This window comes from Abramis brama (genome assembly GCF_963993115.1).
Source record: "Abramis brama genome assembly, chromosome: 6".
Lineage (NCBI taxonomy): Eukaryota > Metazoa > Chordata > Actinopteri > Cypriniformes > Leuciscidae > Abramis > Abramis brama.
In genome coordinates, this window is record NC_139968.1 from 25,169,460 (window position 1) to 25,189,974 (window position 20,515).

Here is a 20,515-nt window from a genome sequence, read left to right on the forward strand (position 1 = left end):
GTTAATAATAGCCCAAATAGCATGCTACATGCTACTACCATGCATAGTGTTTGGGGTAAAGCATTACAAGTAACGTTAGTTGCGTAATCAGATTACATTTTTCAAGTAACTAGAAAAGTAACTTTTAATAGTAACTTTCCCCAACACTGCTTATGCATATAAGCACATCATCCAAGCACTTTTGCGTTATTTTCAATTTTGGGACACATTAATCCTAACTCTGCTAGAATAAAGAACTAGCAGGCATGCAACAAAAATGTAGACATGTAAATGGTTCTGTTTAGCATTCAGACAAACATCTTTTACCTGTAAAAGTAAAAAGCACATGGTTTTCAGTTTAAATGAGCTTGACTCTTCTGTATACAGTGGCTTTCCTCTCCTCTAGTAACCTTTTTCTTTGTCGCTCTCGATCCTCTTTTCCCCTGCAGTAATACACGAGGGGTGTTACATTTGATCTGTCTGTTTTAGTAAGTCTCTCTCTCTCCCGGCTGAGCTCTTGGCATTCCTGCCCACAACATCAATGTCATTAGTTCAAAGTCTTTCCTTTTTTTTCACCGGACAGTCAGTCCACCATGGGATGTACAAGCCTCTCTATCTCTATATCCCCTCTGCCCCATTTAACTTATTCCACCAGCGTAAATGTAAGTAATCCGCTGTCGCACAGCTGTTTTTACTCGCAATTCTGTTGGTCTGCTTTGATTTTGACTACTGGAGCCCCCTTTCATCATTAATAAACATAATGACATAAACATTGCCGTGGAGGTGAATTAAACTGTCGGACCAGTGTATACTTGGATATATTTGAAGTCATTTAGACCCTACTACACTTAAAATGCCATTTGGTGACTTTGAGTATGAGTAATGAATACCATGGTTTTACTATCTGAGAATACCATCAATGTACCATGGTCTGCAAACAATACTCTTTTGTAAGGGGATTTGACTTTCCACTGAACCCTCTGTTTTTACATCTAACTTCATTACCAAACATCTGATTCATCCTGTGACTCATTAGAATCGGATGATTTAAGTTCATGTTCAGTGTTTTTGGAGCGTATGTTTACAGAACAGCTGGATAAGACTCAGTGAGACAGAGAGAGAGGGGTGGCATTTTAAAGCTTTGTTATAAACATAATCTAATGGGTGGTCTGTGTTTTTGTGCAGTTATCTATGGCCCACTCATTGCGCCGTTCCAGGATCTCTGATGTTTTCTCCCTAGTGCAATGATGTTTAAATGTTAAACGCCGTTGACCTCTGCTGGTCGGGAAGTGAACTGCACAGACAGCATTAATGCCAGCGTGATCTCTGGTGGCACTTCATGGACAACTGCTCATTTGAACATTATAAAAAAAGAGCAGAAAGTGGTGCTTCAAAAAGTCCAGGTCAAGATAGAAAGATAGACTGAAGGAAATGATTAGATGAAAATGAATTGCCCATCCTGTAATCCAGTGAATCCAGGCAGAGGATTACAATCTCAACGTGTCTCACTCAATCTCTCACAGTCTGCACATCAGCCGTTTACTCTGAGATGAAGCATCTTGAGTGTGTCATAATCCCACCAAACAGCACAAATCACTAGTGTGTGTGATGACCGTCTCACACGCTGCACTGTATCCTGACACTGCATGTGATGCCATCCTCTATAACAGTGAGTAATCTATCTATCTATCTATCTATCTATCTATCTATCTATCTATCTATCTATCTATCTATCTATCTATCTATCTACCCATCTATCTATCTATCTATCTATCTATCTATCTATCTATCTATCTATCTATCTATCTATCTATCTATCTATCTATCTATCATCTGTCCACCCATCTATCTATCTATCTATCTATCTATCTATCTATCTATCTATCTATCTATCTATCTATCTATCTATCTATCTATCTATCTATCTATCTATCTCATCTGTCCACCCATCTATCTATGTATCTATCTGTCTGTCTATCTATCTATCTATCTATCTATCTATCTATCTATCTATCTATCTATCTATCTATCTATCTATCATCTGTCCACCCATCTATCTATGTATCTATCTGTCTATCTATTTATCTATCTATCTGTCTAATTATGGCATTACTGTTTAAATGAATACAGTAAACTAGTTAGCTGTTTACATTTTTCCTTTAATCATGATGCATCATAAGTAATGTGTAAAAAGGTTAACAATTATAAAAATAAATCCATAAAAATATAAAAACTGTATTTCTTTATTTATTTGTTTAACTATTTTAAATGGAAAGCCAATAGTAGATACTATATGATACTAAAAAATAAAATATCAACAATTCCTTTGATTTAAGACTCTTTATAGGTCAGAGCTGCAGTTTATATCAGAGGTCCTGAATGAAACTCAACGCTCCTACCGCAGATACCAGCACAGTTACATGATCTGAGGGGCTCAGGTGAACAGCGGCGGCCCACCTGCTCTCACCGCCCAATCCTGAAGCAGCGGAGAGCACAAATTAGGTCAGTCCAATCAAGATTGGACAAATAACACAAGGTACAATATAAATACATACAATATTTTTTAAAATCTAAAATAAATCCACATTATTTCTACATTTGTGTTCAGCAGAACTGAAATAATGCAGGACAAAGTGAGGCTTTGGAGGGCTTTAGATCTAATCCCACTTTCTCTATCCCTCCTTCCTTTTACCGATCTGAAGATGGATGGAAAGCTCAACAGGGGTTTTTCAGTTTTATCCCTCTAGTAATATCCCAAACACAAAGAAATAAGCTGGTTATAACCTTCGCTCTTTGTTTCATTAAATCTGTCATCTGCATGTATATGGACAGGATTTAGGCTGACATTAAAGCTGGTGTAAGGAGAAACTGCGCTTATAGCTGAGATGGATGAGTTTTTTTTGTGTTTTTTTTCTCAATCCCGAGAGAGATTACGAGTCTGATTTTATAATGTATAAAAGACGGATGGAGAATATCCCATAATGCACCATGCTATGAGATCATTTACACTGGTACGTCGGTAAAACTTGGCGTCACAAATGGGATAAACGTTAAAATACGTTAAAACAAACATTCGAAAGAATACTCTAACTTTTCTGTTCAAAATATATAAAAAACCCACAAGGATTGAAAAGTGCTACTGGATTGAAACGGCCAAAAAAAATTGTCATTTTCACACTTTATTCAAATATGATTAAAAATGTGATTTTGCAAGGAGATGATTTTTGTGTAGATGTGCTTGGAGTCAATTGTTTTATTCGTGATAATGCAATGAAACATGCAGACATCATTTTTGTCATACAAAGAAATAATGAACACATGCAAAAGCAAGAGAGAACCAACAAAATATTAATAACAGATTATGTTGAAGTCAAGGTATGCTTTTTCCTGTGAGCTTTTTGTTTTTTTTTAATGCATCTTTCTTTGCATAGTAAAATAAAACCTGCCTTTTTTGGGTCATTTTATATGTGTCACCAGTTTTAAAAATGCAAAATTCATAATTGCGCTCGTGAAGTGATGCGGTTTGCACCCCCTCGCTGTGTCTGCACCCTCTGCTGCCGGCGTAAAATATTAATCACTTCGCTCTTTCTCTTTTCTCTTCTCTGCCAACAGCTGCTCCTGTACAATAGAGTTTCCCTCCCGGCTCCAAACACACACAGTCTCGTGTGCACAGACACACACCTGCAGCTGCTCCCCTGATGACAGACACTAAACTCAGGTAAGAGGCAATTTAAACTTACTTTCTTCTATATAAGTTGACCTTAAGTTTTCAGAGCTGAAGTAAACCCCAGAACAGAGAGCATGCTGGGGTTTCACGATAAGATCTGTGTCCTGACAGAAGATGCGAGATACGATAGGTATCACAACACAACGTACTAGTGTGTAGAAATTCTGTATTGTTTATTATGCATTTATATTTAATAAATTGCAATGCTCTTTTGTAATTATAAATTAGATATTGTATTTGACAATTTAAAGTACAGGTTAGAATATATACAGGTTAAAAGGGGAAAAAGAAAATAGTGACTGTTTACGCAACCTGTGATTATTTTTTCCTATAAATTTTAACTTAAAATATAATTTTGATCAGATCAAATAAAACATTGTGGACACATATAAACAAGTTCAACGCTCAGTACTAAACCGTCCTTGACCAGTTATTGTGTAACAGGCTTTGAACGTTCGTTTGCTCACCTCGTTTGCTCACCTGTCACCTAGTGCAGCTCAACATGTAATTCTCCTGTTGATTTATACAGTATTGGAAAACATTTGTGTAAAAGCTCCACAAACCCGAGCTGGATCCACAATTTAATCCGATAATGATCTAATGGAGCACATGACGGGAAACATTCATCATTGAGACACAATAGATTTTTAATTTTTCAATACACAATGACATGAACTCAATATCCCAGTGCATCAAAATAACAGATACAAACGTGGCTTTACACAAACTCTCTTTGTTTTTCCACAGAACCTCCAGGATGCATCTGTTATTCATTCTTCCCTTGGTGTTGGAGGTCCAGTCCATCTCCATGAACCACAACTTCACGTGTGACTGCAGCTGCCACATGGAGCTCAAAAGCGCCGACTGCGCCAACAGCAATTTCACCCGCCTGCCCATCGCCCTTCCACCATTCACTGAGCAACTGGACCTGTCCCGCAACAACCTGAGTGCCATCCAGCCCAGAGCCTTCCAAACCACACGAAGACTTCGCGTCCTGTTCCTCAACGACAACGCCATTTACAAGCTAGCCGATGGAGCGTTTTATCTGCTGGAAGATCTGTTGAGGTTGGACCTGAGCCGAAACCGAATCTCATCTCTGAGTGAAGGATTTTCACAGGGCCTCAGTTCACTGAGAGATCTGTCATTGGCTGAGAACAATTTGACCAGCTTGAACAGCAGTTATTTCGTCCACTTGGACGCATTGCAAAGACTCGACCTCAGCCATAACAATATCGAAACGATCGGAATGAGGGCGTTTGGGTCCATGAGTACCCTACGCCAGATAAAACTCGATTGGAACAATATAACGGTTCTCAAAAATGGCATCTTCTCCATGCTACGAAATCTCGAAGTCCTAAATTTAAGTTTCAACCAGATATACCACTTGGACGTCGGAGTGCTTTCGCCATTGACAAGTCTAGCTCTACTGGACCTCAACAACAACAGTTTTACCACTATTCAATTCATGACCTTCTTGAGTCTCAATACGTACAGCACGCACATATTGCTTAAAGAAAACGAATGGGATTGTGTCTGCGATCTGCAGCGAGTCTTTCGGAAGCTCTGTAACGTCAAACGGCTGTTCCTGGACGACTGCGAAATCTGCCTTCAAAAACCTTCGGATGAATTGGATCCCTGCATCGGCGAGATGGTTACCGTCCTGGTCATTACTATCACGGTGATCATCACTGTTGTGGCTGCCATCGTCATGGCGGAGAAGAAAAGGGGGAAAAGGAACAAAGAAAAGCATTGGACGGAAGCCAGCGAGTTGTCCTGTGCATCGCAAGATTGAACGAATGACGATATAGTGTAAAAAGGAACATTAATATCTCTTTGCTTTATACTCCTACCCAAATGTCTTACTAATTTATAAAAAGATTTAATAAAATGTCATGTGAACTCTTTGTGAACTTGTAACCAGCCAGATATGTATAGTATGTACTCATTTGAAATGAACATGAAGCTTCCGTGAAGAGAAATAGTTCCAAAACAAGAATTGAACGCTTAAATGTTCAGTGTTCATCACCATACATGTTGAACTGAACATAACTTTTACACAAGATGGCGCTAAATAGCTATTTTTGACCTGGTTTCACAGACAGGGTTTAGATTAAGTTCAACTAGGACATTTAAGTAGCTTTTATAAACGTGCCTTAGAAAGAAAGAAAAAAAACATTACTGGTGTGCATCTTGAAACAAAACAATGGCACTGACATATTTTAAGATATCTGAGTGCGAGTTGTTTTCGGTTAAAACATCTTAAACATGCATTTTAGTCTGGGACTAGACTTAAAGGAATAGTTCACTTAAAAATGAAAATTCCGTCATAATTTACTCACCCAAGTTGTTTCAAACCTATATGAATTTCTTTCTTCTGCTAAACACGAAATAAGATATTTTAAAGAATGTTGGTAACCAAACAGTTGATGGATCCCATTGACTTCCATAGTATTTTTTTTCTACTATGGAAGTCAACGGGTTGAGCTGCATGCATTTTCACACCACGACAATAATGAGAAACACTAAAACAATGCGCAATGAAAAACTTGCTTATCGTGTGTTCATCTATTACATATTACGTATTTTTATAATATTATCTAAGAGTGTCTCATGCAGTTACAATAATAATATTGTTAAACAAATAAAAGAGTGGCCAATCATCATTGTTTACATCGTATTCATTTTGAATGAAAACGAGCTGGGACGTCATCATCACGAGACAGCACGGCGAATCTGCCGCAAAACATGACCAACTTAGCTAAAAACAGATGCTTAAATTATATCTAGTCCATTCTGACGACGGAGATTTTATGTTAATTCACAAGAACTGAATTAAACGCGTTTTACTGCATTCATCAACGTTAAAGTACACAGTGAGTATCAGAAACCTCACTGAATTTGGAGACTATATTAGATAATATATCTGTATGTATGATGTGAAATGTGAAGTGACTTTATCATTGATCACGATAAACATTGTTGTGAAAACCTAATCTACCCTACCAGGATAGTAGTTTAAGCTAATGCATGTTATAAATGAGCTTCTGTCAAATAAGGTATCAAATAAGCTTTTACATGGATATATATGGATACATATGGAGATATATATATATATATATATATATATATATATATATATATATAGGACCGTGTGTGAAAGTGCACCTTTGCAAATCTATAATACTATGTGGAAAATGGACGCTATAAAATACTAGTTAGTTCTCTCTCAGTGCTGATTTATTTTTTTTAAATTGCTAATTTATTTTTTGACCTTCTTAATATGGATATCTAGCAACGTAAGCACGTTTGACTTACTATTCAGAAGCCTTGCCTTCTCCAGAAGAATATGAGCTAGCAACGTCAGCACTTAATTAATATTCATGAGGAAAGCCCCAAGTCAGTCGGTTTGTGCTCAGGTGAACGCTGGATTCTTGCCTCCAAGCAGCAAAAATGCCTTGACAGGACATTAAATAAGGGAGAAATTGCCTGTTTGGATTGGCATAGAAGCCAAAATACCAAAACACGGTCCATTAAACAAAACAATCATTGGAAATGGAAGAAAATCAACTTCATCATCGAAACTCGTCGGTTTCAAAGTAGCCAACTCACCTGAAAGTACCGAGACTACAGGTAAATGCACAGTGACTGTTTTCTCATGACATGCGTTCGGTTATTTAACTTTAATTAAGTAATTATACACACAACATTTTGACTTGATGGACTTTTCTTCGCCGTTTCCTGCAATTATTGGATATAAGACGGTTTTGTGAATTGTGCCCCTTTTTAGTCGCTTAGGTTCTCATACGAAACAGTACAAAGAAGTTTCTAGAAATAGCTGAAAGACTTTAACGAACACGGTTTATCATTTATTAAAATACATTTCATTAAAGGAAGTGCTGATACTTCCGTAAAAGTGGGTCAACTTGAGACAGGCGCGCCAGAAACCTCCATTACGTCATTGAGCAATATATACATCACGATCAATGTTCATATTGGCCTACGTTATATAAAAATTCAATTGCTTGTAAGACTCTTTTATGGTGTAATACATATAATCTAGAATAATATGCTTTGTGTTCATGTAATGGAACCCTCATTGTTCTTTTCTGTTTTGTCTTTGTACTTGTAAATGCTATCTGTATCTTGCACAATAAAAAAAAAACGTAATATACCTTTGAATATAATACTCGTTTACCACTTAGTGAATACATCACAGCATACACTATGCTGCTGCTTACTCTTTTGATATAATATATGAACCCTGCCCAGTATGCACCAATACTGTAATAATATAGTAGTATGCTACATTGTTGTCACATGACCTTGTCACATTAGCCTATTATTTTGGATTATTTTGCATACTGTTGATAGTATACTTGCACTGCAGCACAATGTTAGTATATACTGAACATAGCCTTGCAAAACAATGTTAATGTATAAGTCTTTAATGCCATAATTAGTGTTCTGATGGTAAGTTTTCAGTTTGGTTATCATTAATAATCATAATATCGTTAATAATGATGTTCATCATTATTCTCAGTGTTTTAAAGTTGGCATGAAATGGAAGTTGCGCTTGACTCTTCTTCCTTATTTCTTATTGTGACGAATAACAGAGTGAAATGGCTTCTCAAACAAGAAAAAGGGAAGGGAAGTTATTTGTATTAAAGATTTATGAGGGCACATTGATTAAAAAAAATAATAACTGTCAATTTTGATTTCATGGTGACTTTAAAGTCAACATGGAATCAAAACTGAACCTATTAACTTGTGTTACATTTTCATCAAATATTTTGTGAATATACTATTTACAAACAGTCTCTCATGTTAATATTAAATGTAATTTATATGACATTTATATGTTAATATGATCTTTATCCCAACCTTAGGAACATCAAAGCACCCCAGCAAAGATGGCAGACGACCGCATAGCCATCTTAACTGATGATGAAGAAGATCTGAAAAGCAGACACCTTGAGCGCTTTGACCGTCTGTCGCTTGAGATTCAATCAGATCAACCATCCCAACCATCTGAGAACAATGTACCTAACGATACACCAACTCCATCACCTCAACACAACATGGGCTGCTGCGAAAGATTGTGCCTACGGGTCAACCGCCGCCTCCTTGTGTCAAAAGTGTTTTATTTATTCTTCTATGCTGCATATGGTTCCCTCCATCCACTTCTTGCTCTGTTCTACAAGCAGCTGGGGATGAATCCCACCCAAAGTGGTCTCTTAGTGGGAATCCGATATTTCATTGAGTTCTGTAGTGCCCCTTTTTGGGGCATTGTTGCAGATCGCTACAGGAAAGGTAAAGCGGTCTTATTGTTCTCAATGTTATGCTGGCTCTTCTTCAATTGTGGGATTGGCTTTGTGCAGCCACCAGACATGAAGTGTAAAGAGAACCTCCCGACGACCACAGCAATGGTAATGACCATCCATCCTATCACATCTAACGAGACATTGTACCCCAGCACCAGTTCTATCCTAACAACAAATCAGATGAGACAGCGCAGGGATCTGTACGGACACTACCCTTGGAGAACGATCCACTTGTCTCCTCAGTCTTCAGGCTACAGCTCTGAACACCGGTTCAAACGGGAATCCAACACGAGTTTCACTTTGGCATCAGATGAACCAGCTAACACGACAGAATCTGACCAAACCACGACCACGCGGCCTGAGCCAAGTACATCCTTCTCAACGTCAACCCCCAACAACACAAACTCAACGTCCAGTAGCACTACACAAAGTACCACACTGAAACCAAATCTGCCGCCTCCTGAATATAACATGGACCAGGTTCATGCCATTTTCCTGTTGATTCTGCTCGTCATCATCGTTGGCGAGTTTTTCAGCGCTCCAGCTATTACAATCGTAGATACGGTACGTAACTCTTTCTCCTCAAAATAAACTCAATATTAAGGCATATCAGTTAGTAATAGAGTCCATTTTATAGGCCATGTAGGACCATGAACTTCCATTGTATTTAAACGTCAGACATGAGACCAAACTACAGTCCCTTTTCCACTGTAAGGGTGTTGGTGCTTGAGCCACTTTCCAATCTGGAACCACTCTGTGTGTTTCCACTTCTGAAAAGGTGCTTCTGGGATTGAAAATTTGGCTCCATGCTGGTCCCTAAAACCAGAAGCAAATTTCAGTGGCCGTGGGGTGGCGTAGTATATAGTAAAGTTGGCAGAGTAACAATCTGGATGATGTGGAACAAAACAAGATTTCCAGACATTTTCTGTCAAAATGTTTATTTTTGGGCAGGTTTTGTAGAACGTGAAAGTGACGTGAAGGTCAAGTATGGTAACCCAACGAATTTGTCCTCTGCATTTAACCCATCAATGTTAGTGCACAGACATCAGGAGCAGAGTAGTGAACTGCAAACCTTGATACACACCCGGAGCAGTGGGCAGCCATAATGTGTGGCGCCCCCTGGGAGCGATTAGGGCACATCAGTCATTTCCTGCCAGTACTGGAATCGAACCAGCAACCTTTGCATTTGCCCATGACTGTAATCATAGAATCATAGCTAGTTTCACTTGGAGCATATCTCTGTTCCCAGTTTGTTAGGGTTATAGGAACATAAGAATTAACCCTGGGAACATTGAGACATTCATTATGTGCCATATAAATCTGGGGAATTTAGTACCCTGGGAATGTAGGAATTACATTGCTGTTCAGCTCTCAAGGAAACGTAGATCCTCCGGACCCAGCACCAGCACCATTTTGGTGGAAAAGAGGTATTTGTTGTGTCTAAAACAGGTGCATGTCTATTTGGATTGTTGTAGGTGACGCTCCAGTACCTGGGTCTGCACCGTGACCGGTATGGTCTCCAGCGAATGTGGGGATCTCTAGGCTGGGGTATCGCCATGCTCTGCGTCGGCATCTGGATCGACCACACTAGCACCAACCTTGTCATTGGCAAAATGGAATGCGTCATGGAAAATTACAAGGACTACCGTATTGCCTTCATCGTGTTCGGAGTATTAATGGCAGTCGCTCTGATCATTGCCACTCAGTTTAAGTTTAATGTTTCGCACCAAGGCAACAGTGAAGAAAACGAGGTTGGCAACCAGCACGCCCAACCTAGAGGTTCCCCTGGAATGGCTAACTCCGAGACCCCAACAATTGTCCAAGCTGAGGAGTTCCACTTCTGGGACTTGATGAGACTGCTGTGCGGCGTACAGTACGGCACTGTGTTATTCGTTGCCTGGTTCATGGGCTTCGGCTATGGGTTTGTTTTTACTTTCCTTTACTGGCATTTACAGGACCTGACAGGAACCACAACGCTGTTTGGTGTTTGCTCTGTCCTGAGTCACGTGTCGGAGCTTGCTGCCTATTTCACCAGCCATAAATTCATTGAACTGGTGGGGCACATCAGGTGAGGATCCTGTGATTCTTTGTCATCTTTGAATTAGAATGACCAGTTTTTAATCTGGATTCCCTAAAGTTAAACTTTATTTCAGTTTTTTTTTAGTAAATATCTCTTACGGTAACACACTTTTCATAAGGTACAAAGTTCTAACTATTCCAGGTTCACTCCAAGTGCAAATGTGTAAAAAGTTAAGAATTTATAATTGTCTTGAAAAATATTTTTTGTTTTCAACAATATCTAAGGTAGTATTGCCAGTATCTTTCAAGGATAAAATATCCTTTTTACTGTTTTGTGTAGCTGCTAAGCGGCTGCTCACTGGCCCGAATGGTGTTTGTGTATCAGGTTGTTAGCTTAGCCGCATGCTAACATCAAATTCTTTTGAAATCAACTTTTAAGGTTTCAAATTGTGCACTATACACTTTGTACTCATCCATGTAAATTAATCAATTTTCAAATGTTCAGTGTGAACACACTACTCGCACTATTTATACTTCAAAACGGCATTGAATAGTGCACAAGTATGCGAAATGGGATGCACCTTTATTTATGAGGTTCCCTTTCAGTTAGGAAAATACTTTGGTTGTTTCTACTTATGTAGGCCACAAGGCAGCTCACTATAGTGGTCAGAACAGGACCACTCATTTGACTTTACATATCTACCACGGCTTCTGAATCAAACCATCATACAGTAGGAGTTTAGTCCAGTCACAGCAGAGACTTGTCCAGGTAACCCAAACCATCTCACTGCACCTTGTGACTCAAGCGCATTTGATCCTGACCTTGAATCAGTGAGCCTTTGTGCGTGGTGCTGTCTTGCAACTCTGTAGGTCTGCACTGAGATCAGTGAGGCATTGTTTGGTTAAAAGGCCTGGTTCAAGAACACAGCCTTTTTCTTTCAGCGGTGGCCCAGTTCCAGAATACATTGCACAGCAGCTACAGTGTCTGCTTTGTGGCTCCTTTCAAAGAGGGAACATTTATGCTCTTTTGGTGTTTTAACTATTTCTCTATAACTACTTAAGTTATAGAGAAAACCATATGACTGAATGATTGACAGATCAATATAAATTTTCTCAAGTAATCTCACCTTTGAAAAGTTCAGGCGATACAACTTCTTGTAAGAGGCTGTAAAAGAAGGAATTTCCTGTCCGACGTGTATATTTTATAGACTCTTCTTTAAAAGATGACCTGCACAGAGTGTAAAGATTTTTGTGATATGACTATGCAGTTAAATCTAAACTAGAATCTTGTTTTACCGCACAGAGGAAGTTAAGATAACGAGTCATCATTTGCATGGAGAAAATGAAACTTGGTTGTATGACCATCAAAATGTTTTTGTATTGCAAATATAAACTACAATTACTGTGTTATTATTAATTAATATTAATTTAATAACAATAGTTTACATATAGGCTACATTTAACTGTCCTATTTTCATAGGGTGCACTTAATTAAAAAGAGACTTTATTTTCTTTAATTGAAATATATCTATTTTTTCCTGTAGATTTTTGGGGTGAAACATGAGCCTGACATGTTTTGTGAGGTTCATGCATGTATTTTTAATAATTGTGTGTTGTGTTTCTTCTTTGTCAGAGTTTTGTACATTGGCCTGGCCTGCAACACGGCACGCTACCTGTATATCTCATATCTGGAGAACGCCTGGACTGTGCTGCCCATGGAAGTGCTACAAGGTATGAAGGGCAGTCATCAAGCTCTCAATCCTGGGGAAAAGCAAATACTACAATCATAAAAATGTGTTCTGTTTTAAACCATCAAATTAAGTCATAATATAAGTAGAGAGATGTGCAGAACAAAGAAAGGCCAGGGTTCATTTCTGGAGAAGATATCCAGTCAGTTTGTTGTTGTCAGGTTCACCGCCCTTTCCTGTGGCAAAACGATCATTAAAAAAAGCAAGCTTGTAGACGCATTACAGAGAGAATACATTGGAATGAAGACCTGGATCAAGTCTGTTTACATTCAACACAGACGCCGTTTTGTTTGTTCAAAGAAACGTCAGCACAGTTAACAGACTTATTATCCGCCTTCTTTTCTTTGTTATAAGTCCAAGTTATAACAAAAGTGTTTTCCATGTCATGAGACAGATTTGTGTGTTTGCACATGTAGGTACAGGCTGAACTTTTATAACTTTGTCAAAACACTTTTTCATACACTGGCCAGTTTTGATAACATTGAAGCGATAGTTCACCCAAAAATGAAAATGCTGTCATCATTTACTCTTCCTCAAGTTGTTCCAAACCTGTATGACTTTCTTTCTTCTTCTGAACACAAAAGAAGATATTTTGAAGAAAGTCGGTAACCAAACGACTGATGGACCCCATTGACTTCCATAGTAGGAAAAAAAAAAATACTATGGTAGTCAATGGGGACCAGCAACTGTTTAATTACCAACCTTCTTTAAAATATCTTCTTTTGTGTTCAGCAGAAGAAAGAAAGTCATACAGGTTTGGAACAACTTGAGGAAGAGTAAATGATGACAGCATTTTCATTTTTGGGTGAACTATCCATTTAAGCGTAGTGTCAGTTCTGGCAGGTCACGTTAAGTCAAGCTTGCATCAGCTCATCCACATCTACTTGTAGGAATACGACGCCTATCACTGTATACATATATAAGCTCCTTCAGTATTATCAGCAGCTATCGCGTTTCTCAGGAGCTATTACCCTCCTCCATCCCCAGCTCCTCCTCTCGTCAGTCAGTATGGCTTTCTGATTCCCCTTGAATCAGAATACATTCTCGAATTATGTTGTACTTTAAAATCTTGAATGAATGATATCTGCAATACATTAATGTTGGTTCTGTTCTGTTTACCCTAAGGGGGGTTATTGCTCTTATCCATGCTAGGCTGAATGGATGCGCAGGGAGTTCTTGCCCAGAAAAGAACCATACCGCCAATCCAAACCGAATGCTAATTGTCAATCGTAGTTGACGATAGTGGTCCTGACAGAAATGTTATTTCAAACAGTGGAAAGTAAACATCCAAAATTTTGTCTATTTATCTATTTTTGTCTGTAGATTTCAATTACAATACAAATATATATCAGTTGCCTGGTTTTAACATTTTATTCCTAAAAACATGGTGAAGTATGGTGATATCTATTAGGTTTTTTTTTTTTTTTTACCCTGTTCATCTGGGTTGTCTTGCCTTAATTAAACAGCATTGTGTTTTTATATCAGTAGAATTTTTCACCAGAAACGTGAGAAATACAAAAATGTATAATTGGATTTATTTTATTGGACACTTAAGCTTTATATTATGTTGTATCATTTTATGTTGACGCATTTATAATTTTATATAATATTATAATTTTGTGTACCTGCACAGGAATAACGCACGCGTCTGTTTGGGCGTCGTGTATCTCGTATTTGAGCGCGGCCGTACCTCCGGCGCTTCGGACGTCAGCTCAGGGTATCCTGCAGGGTCTTCACCTCGGCCTGGGCAGGGGCTGCGGGGCCATGGTCGGCGGGATATTCGTCAACTACTTTGGTACATGAACATTGACGATTGCTTTTATAATTTTATGACATTTAAGAATGCCTGTGTGTGTGAGTATGAACGGGGTTGTCTTGTTTTTCAGGCGCTGCCGAAACGTTCAGAGGAATAGGAATGACCTCGCTTGTAATTTTGCTCTTATTTTCATTAATTATGTGCATCACTGGCCAGAATGAGAAAAAAGGTGAGGAGCACAATCTTATTCATTGTTTATTGTTGTAAAGTAACAGCTGCAGAACAACGAAAAAATTTAAAAGTAACTTTAAGTATTAACACTACTAACTTAAAGGTCCCGTTCTTCGTGATCCCATGTTTCAAACTTTAGTTAGTGTGTAATGTTGTTGTTAGAGTATAAATAATATCTGTAAAATTATAAAGCTCAAAGTTCAATGCCAAGCGAGATATTTTATTTAACAGAAGTCGCCTACATCGAACGGCCCGTTTGGACTACATCCCTCTACTTCCTTCTTTAATGACGTCACTAGAACTGTTTTTTGACTAACCTCCGCCCACAGAAATGCTCCCTCAACTCTACCGAAATTCGTTTATGTACTTGCGCACTTCTTATAACTTACTGTGTTTACTCAGCTCTTACGGTGATTTTCTGAAGTAAAACTGACGCTTCATATTTTGTGTGATGTACAATAAACTTTATTAAACTCATCAGTATATGTTTGATCATCATTCGGACCTGATCTGAAACAGCAGACTTGTAGGCTATTAATAATGGATACATACAAGCAGATGACAAATACGTTATAACCGTAATTAAACTACTAAACTATACCTGTTCCATCTCTATACAGCACTCTGACTCTGTAGGCATTATTGTCCGACTCGAAATGAACACCGTTACTGAGAGTTTCTGATATTATCATCATTCCGTGAGATGAAATTGTCCTGAGAGACTGAGCGCGAGCTCATGAAGCTCCGCCCCCTGGGTCGTCCAGCAGCAGCTTATTTGCATTTAAAGGGCACACACTAAAACAGCGCGTTTTTCTGAGCCCCAAAAAATGACAATTTAAACATGCTGTAAAAAATGATCTGTTGGGTATTTTGAGCTGAAACTTCACATACACACTCTGGGGACATCAGAGACTTATTTTACATCTTGTGAAAAGGGGCATAAATACGGGACCTTTAACAACATTTTGTCTAATTCATAAGTAAAATAAACATTTTCAGTAGTATAACATTCTAAAATCTGTAGTAAAAAAAGTATCTTTTCGAAATAGTGAAAATTGTATTATGTGACATTGTATTGTGAGCTAAGTTAATCAAACTGAGTGTACGTTTACACAACAACGATGTACTAAAAAAAGGAAAAGTTTCCCCGCTTTTAGTTGAGAACGGTGTCGTGTAAACGGCCCCTAAAATGTCTTCTCCAGGAAGTCCAATTAAGTTTAGCTCAGCAATTCATTGGGATAGTTTGTTAAAATATTAAATGATTTTTTTTATTCATTTGTTCAACAATCTTTCTTTTCCAAAAGTTTTATTTTTAATGTAAACTAAGTGGCACATTTTAAAACTAAAATATTTGTTACTAGCCTCTTAACAGGGTTTAGCCTACTATTAGATAGTTTCTATAAATTACAAGAAGCTTTACAGCTTCAACATATAGTTGAAGTATTTTCATTCAAATTTGAATGAAATGTAGAACATTTAACCTTATATTTTATTTATTTTAAATCTTAAATTGTTTATATTTTACCCCACAGAGGACAAGATGCTAGCAGAGAACATTCCTATCCCGTTCAGCCCTGTTCCCATAGCGACCATCGACCTGGTTCAGAACACCCCAGACGTGGTGGCACCAACTCGACCCGAGCCCAAACTTCCAGCTCGGAAAACGAGGCACCAGGAAGACCAGGAGGATCTGAACAAGCCTGCTTGGGTTCTCTCCGGTTCGCCGTGGGTTTCAGTCATTCTACTGTTTTACCAAATCAGAGAGATGGTCATCTTGGCAAAGACACACCGCCCTATTGATGTCCAGCCCCTTCAGGTAGCACAGAGGATCATGGGAAAATAGTAGGATGATGATAATGAATAATATGAATCTAAATGTTTTCGAAATAGTACGTTGTATGTTGAGTGTTTTCTCTCTCTCTTTTTATGCATTCTTTGGCAGAAAGGTGAGAACGCATAGATTTAGTTTATATTTTATATTTTCAGCATCATTACTCCAGTCTTCAGTGTCACATGATCCTTCAGAAATCATTCTAATATGATGATTTGCTGCTCAGGGAACATTTGTTTTATCAATGTTAAAAACAGATGTGCTGCTTAATATTTTTGTGGAAACTGATACATTTTTATCAGGATTCTCTGATTATTAAAAATTTCAAAAGAACAGCTTTTATTTTAAATAGAAATCTTAACATTATAAATGTCTTTACTGTCACTTTTGATCAGTTAATACTTTGCTGAATAAAAGTATTTTAAAAAAACTTTGAACGCAAGTGTTGTCTGATGCAACTTAAATGATAAAGTATAAAATACAAAGTAGGGTAAAGCATAATTTTTGCTTATTGTTTTTTTACTTAGGCAAATTAAGTGTGACTAAACACCGTAAAATATTTGTAAATCATTTTTTCTACACCGACTATTTGCACCAAAACATTTTTTGTGTTTTATTTTCAGCAGGTATTCTATTTGGTGTCATCAGATGTGAATTAACTTCATTAAATGTTTTAAACTGACTGTTTCTCTAACTAGGACACAGATGAGGTCCTCTCAGACTCTCGAGAAGATGACCCATCACCTGCAGTCTTTAGCAATGCCATGCGGCAGGAAAGCTTTCCCAGCGCTCTCCAGTCCCAGGAGGACCCCGGGCCCCCAGGGGCCACTGCACAGCTGGAATTCCCACCACAGTCTGTATTACAACCATAGAGCTGATGCCACAAACTGACTCGGTAACCCGCGCTTATTTTCTTTTCAGACCGACTTCATTTTGTTTTCTTTGTGAAGTTTTTTTATGAACTACTTGGGGAAATATAAGGAAAATGAATGTACTTCGTTGTATAAGTGCCTTTGTATGATTTTTAACTTATTTCCAGTTGTTTTGCACAAGCTTTAAATAAAGCCTGGCAGGTTTTAAACTGTAACGTGTGCCTGTTTTCACTTTCTTCGACCTGTAGAGGGCAGCAGCGCCTGGGCATTCTGCCCATACGCAATTGAGCTTTATGATGTCTTTAATAATTGTGTATCTTCCTTGTGAAACACTATAAAATGTAAGTAAACTTAAATAGGTGAATTACTTGCACTCACTAACGTCATTACTTCATCATTGCGTTGTTGTGTATGACAGGGACATTTGCTTTCACACTTTCACCTGTGATTTGTAATGTAGGTGTAAAAGAGTTGGAGAACTTTTTGCAAGGGGATTTTGTGCGTTTATTTCTGCGTGTGTCGGCAAGCACCACTCTCACCTTTAAAGACACCAGCTTTAGATCATCTTCTCACTTGACCTGGTGGATGATTATGTCAGACATCTCCTGTTCCTATGTAAACCAGACCATAGTGCTTTGCTTAATAGGTGTTTTCTTGGTAATGATCGGATAGACTTGAATTACCTGCTAAAATGTTTGCTCACCGTGTACAAGGATTCGACTTTTTTTTTTAATCATTATGCCCAGAATTCATTTCTTTCGGTGTAATCAAACGCCTTATTTGCAGCACACACCCACTCACAGCACATATTTCATCTCCGGTGGGATTAGCTGTCACTAACGCAATATGCCCTGCAACAATGCTTTGCCAAGTGTCGGACATCGCTTCAATGCAATTTATGATATCAGAATGTTTGAATGAGAGAAAGTATAGACAGCTGCCACTTTCACATACTGAAAGCACTGCCTGACACAGTTTCACATGAAGATAACTTGGGGGAAGAAAACATTATCAAGAGCCTTTAGTAGTGATTCTCTGGTTGTTTTTTGCCTGCTAAATTGTTTTGTTGTTTTAGTTTTGTGGTTTGTTTGGGTTGTTTTTTGTGGTTTGGTTTTAGAATGTTCCTTTTTTGTTTGTTTAGTTCAATTACGTCTTGTTTTTTGCTTTGTTTCATGTTGGCTGTTTTTGTTTGTCTGTTTTGCTCGTTTAAGTCTTGTTTTTTCGCTTTGTTTCCTGTTGTTTAATTTTTGTTTGTTGCTTGTTTGTTTAGTAAAGTCTTGCAGGAAATTGGGGTGGAAAAAAAACGTTATCAAAGATCCATTAGTAGTGATTCTCTGGCTGCTTTTACCTACTGAATGTTTCGGTTTAGTATGGTTTTTGTGTGGCTTGGGTTCTTTCTTTTTTCTTTTCTTTTTTTTGTGGTTTTAGTATCATTTTATTTATTTTTATTTATTTATTTTAGTTCAATTTGTTTTGTTTTTTCTTCTTCCTTGTTTCATGGTGGCTTTTTTGTCCAGTTAAGTCTTGCAAGAAATTGGGGGGGGAAACATTATCCAAGAGTTTAGTAGCGATTCTTTGGATATTTCCCATTGTAATATTTTGGCTACACTTTATTTTAAGGTGACATAGTAACATTGTACTTACTCGAATAGGAACTGAGTAATATTAATTAACTACATGTACTAACTATAGAGTTAGTGTTAAGGTTTGGTTTAGGGTTAGTTACTTGTAATTATGCATAATTTACTGTTATTAGCAAGCACATGTGGTAACGTGTAACTACGTCACCTTAAAATAAAGTGGTACCAATATTTTTAATTCAATAATGCCACAATAATTTTTCAAAGTACCTCGGACCACCACATAAACCCTTTTGTGGTAAATTTGCACCAAAATGTTTGGAAACATTTCACTAAAATTAAATATTTTTCATGAGAGTTTTTCTTATGGAATTTTGTAGATCCAAAAACATTTAAACGAATTGAAGATAAAACTCTCAATTGAGCGAAACTTGAATGTCATTATGTACCATAGTGGTGCCACCATACTTTTAACTACAATACAAGTAGGATCCAATAAAGTTTGCCAGGTCATCTTTTTCCTCAACCTTGTCTCAAGGCCAATTCACACTGCACCAACAGACAGGTTTTGTTGGATCACCTGTGTCTGTTGCTGTTGGTTGCCGCTTGTTTTCGCCAAATGTGTCTGCCGTTTATCTGTTCTTTGCATGTCTGAGAAGTGACTTTTTAATCTGGTGATTGTCCGCATTGGTTGGCTTCTGTTGGTGCAGTGTAAGTTGGCCTTTACAGACTTATTTGTTTCACAATTAATTTTAATCATCATTTCTCTGAAAAATATCTGCAGGTTTCAAACCCCCCAACTGAGATTGTGCAGATCCAGAGAATATTGTGGCATTCTGTGTGAAAATTTCAGCGGCCCTTAAACACTGTTCCCACACGGCAGCCGAGTGTGGGCAGTCACCGCCTATTCTGAAATTCCGAAAGCGAACATCCAGGCAAAGGAAAGGGATTATTGGGAAACTAGGGAAGTCATTTGGATGGTTTAAAAAGTAGGCAAACGTGTCTTTATGGGGTCGCTGAATGGCCCTCCTGACCTCTGAAGAGAAGTAAAATGCCAAGTAAAACAACTAATGGCTGTCTGAATATGACACAATTACAGTGAAATGCATTGAATAGATGGAGGCCACAGAAGATGTCATATAAACAGACGGTGGTTAATAAGAAGTTACGAGTTTGTTATGCAGACTGAGCTGAAATACAAGAAATGTGAGTCATTGGTATGTGAAAGGCAAACTGGAACTACTGAGGATTGGACTGCAAATATTGTTTGAATCATTTAGTTGGACACTCTTTAGTCAAACTATGGTTGTCGAGTTTGAGATTTTAGCATTTTGCTGCCATTGTGGATTGTGGTTTATGTTTACACAACACCAAATTCAGGAAAAGGTTTCTTCAGAGATGCTTGGCAGGGTTTCAGTTCATTTCCAGTCATGTTGAATTTATGGCTTATT

At 37.9% G+C, this 20,515-nt stretch overlaps 2 protein-coding genes across 2 annotated transcripts; both read left to right on the forward strand.

Moving 5' to 3' along the window:
• The first annotated feature begins 1,319 nt into the window (after positions 1 to 1,319).
• On the forward strand, positions 1,320 to 6,365 carry LOC311084492 (uncharacterized protein). Its single transcript, XM_084116554.1, has 4 exons — positions 1,320 to 1,648; positions 2,316 to 2,515; positions 3,592 to 3,697; positions 4,454 to 6,365. The coding sequence occupies exons 3-4, from the start codon at positions 3,678 to 3,680 to the stop codon at positions 5,496 to 5,498; spliced, it is 1,065 nt and encodes a 354-aa protein (XP_083972680.1). The 5' UTR covers positions 1,320 to 1,648; positions 2,316 to 2,515; positions 3,592 to 3,677; the 3' UTR covers positions 5,499 to 6,365.
• A 714-nt stretch (positions 6,366 to 7,079) lies between these two features.
• On the forward strand, positions 7,080 to 17,699 carry mfsd6a (major facilitator superfamily domain containing 6a). Its single transcript, XM_084118113.1, has 8 exons — positions 7,080 to 7,336; positions 8,593 to 9,591; positions 10,503 to 11,095; positions 12,680 to 12,777; positions 14,428 to 14,589; positions 14,681 to 14,779; positions 16,314 to 16,597; positions 17,311 to 17,699. The coding sequence occupies exons 2-8, from the start codon at positions 8,617 to 8,619 to the stop codon at positions 17,482 to 17,484; spliced, it is 2,385 nt and encodes a 794-aa protein (XP_083974239.1). The 5' UTR covers positions 7,080 to 7,336; positions 8,593 to 8,616; the 3' UTR covers positions 17,485 to 17,699.
• The last annotated feature ends 2,816 nt before the right edge of the window (positions 17,700 to 20,515 follow it).

Coding starts and splice junctions, on each gene's coding strand:
- mfsd6a (XM_084118113.1), top strand. CDS start 8,617: ATGGCAGACGACCGCATAGCCATCTTAACTGATGATGAAGAAGATCTG. Junction 14,590..14,680: donor GATATTCGTCAACTACTTTG/GTACATGAACAT, acceptor CTTGTTTTTCAG/GCGCTGCCGAAACGTTCAGA. Junction 16,598..17,310: donor TTGATGTCCAGCCCCTTCAG/GTAGCACAGAGG, acceptor TTCTCTAACTAG/GACACAGATGAGGTCCTCTC.
- LOC311084492 (XM_084116554.1), top strand. CDS start 3,678: ATGACAGACACTAAACTCAG. Junction 3,698..4,453: donor ATGACAGACACTAAACTCAG/GTAAGAGGCAAT, acceptor GTTTTTCCACAG/AACCTCCAGGATGCATCTGT.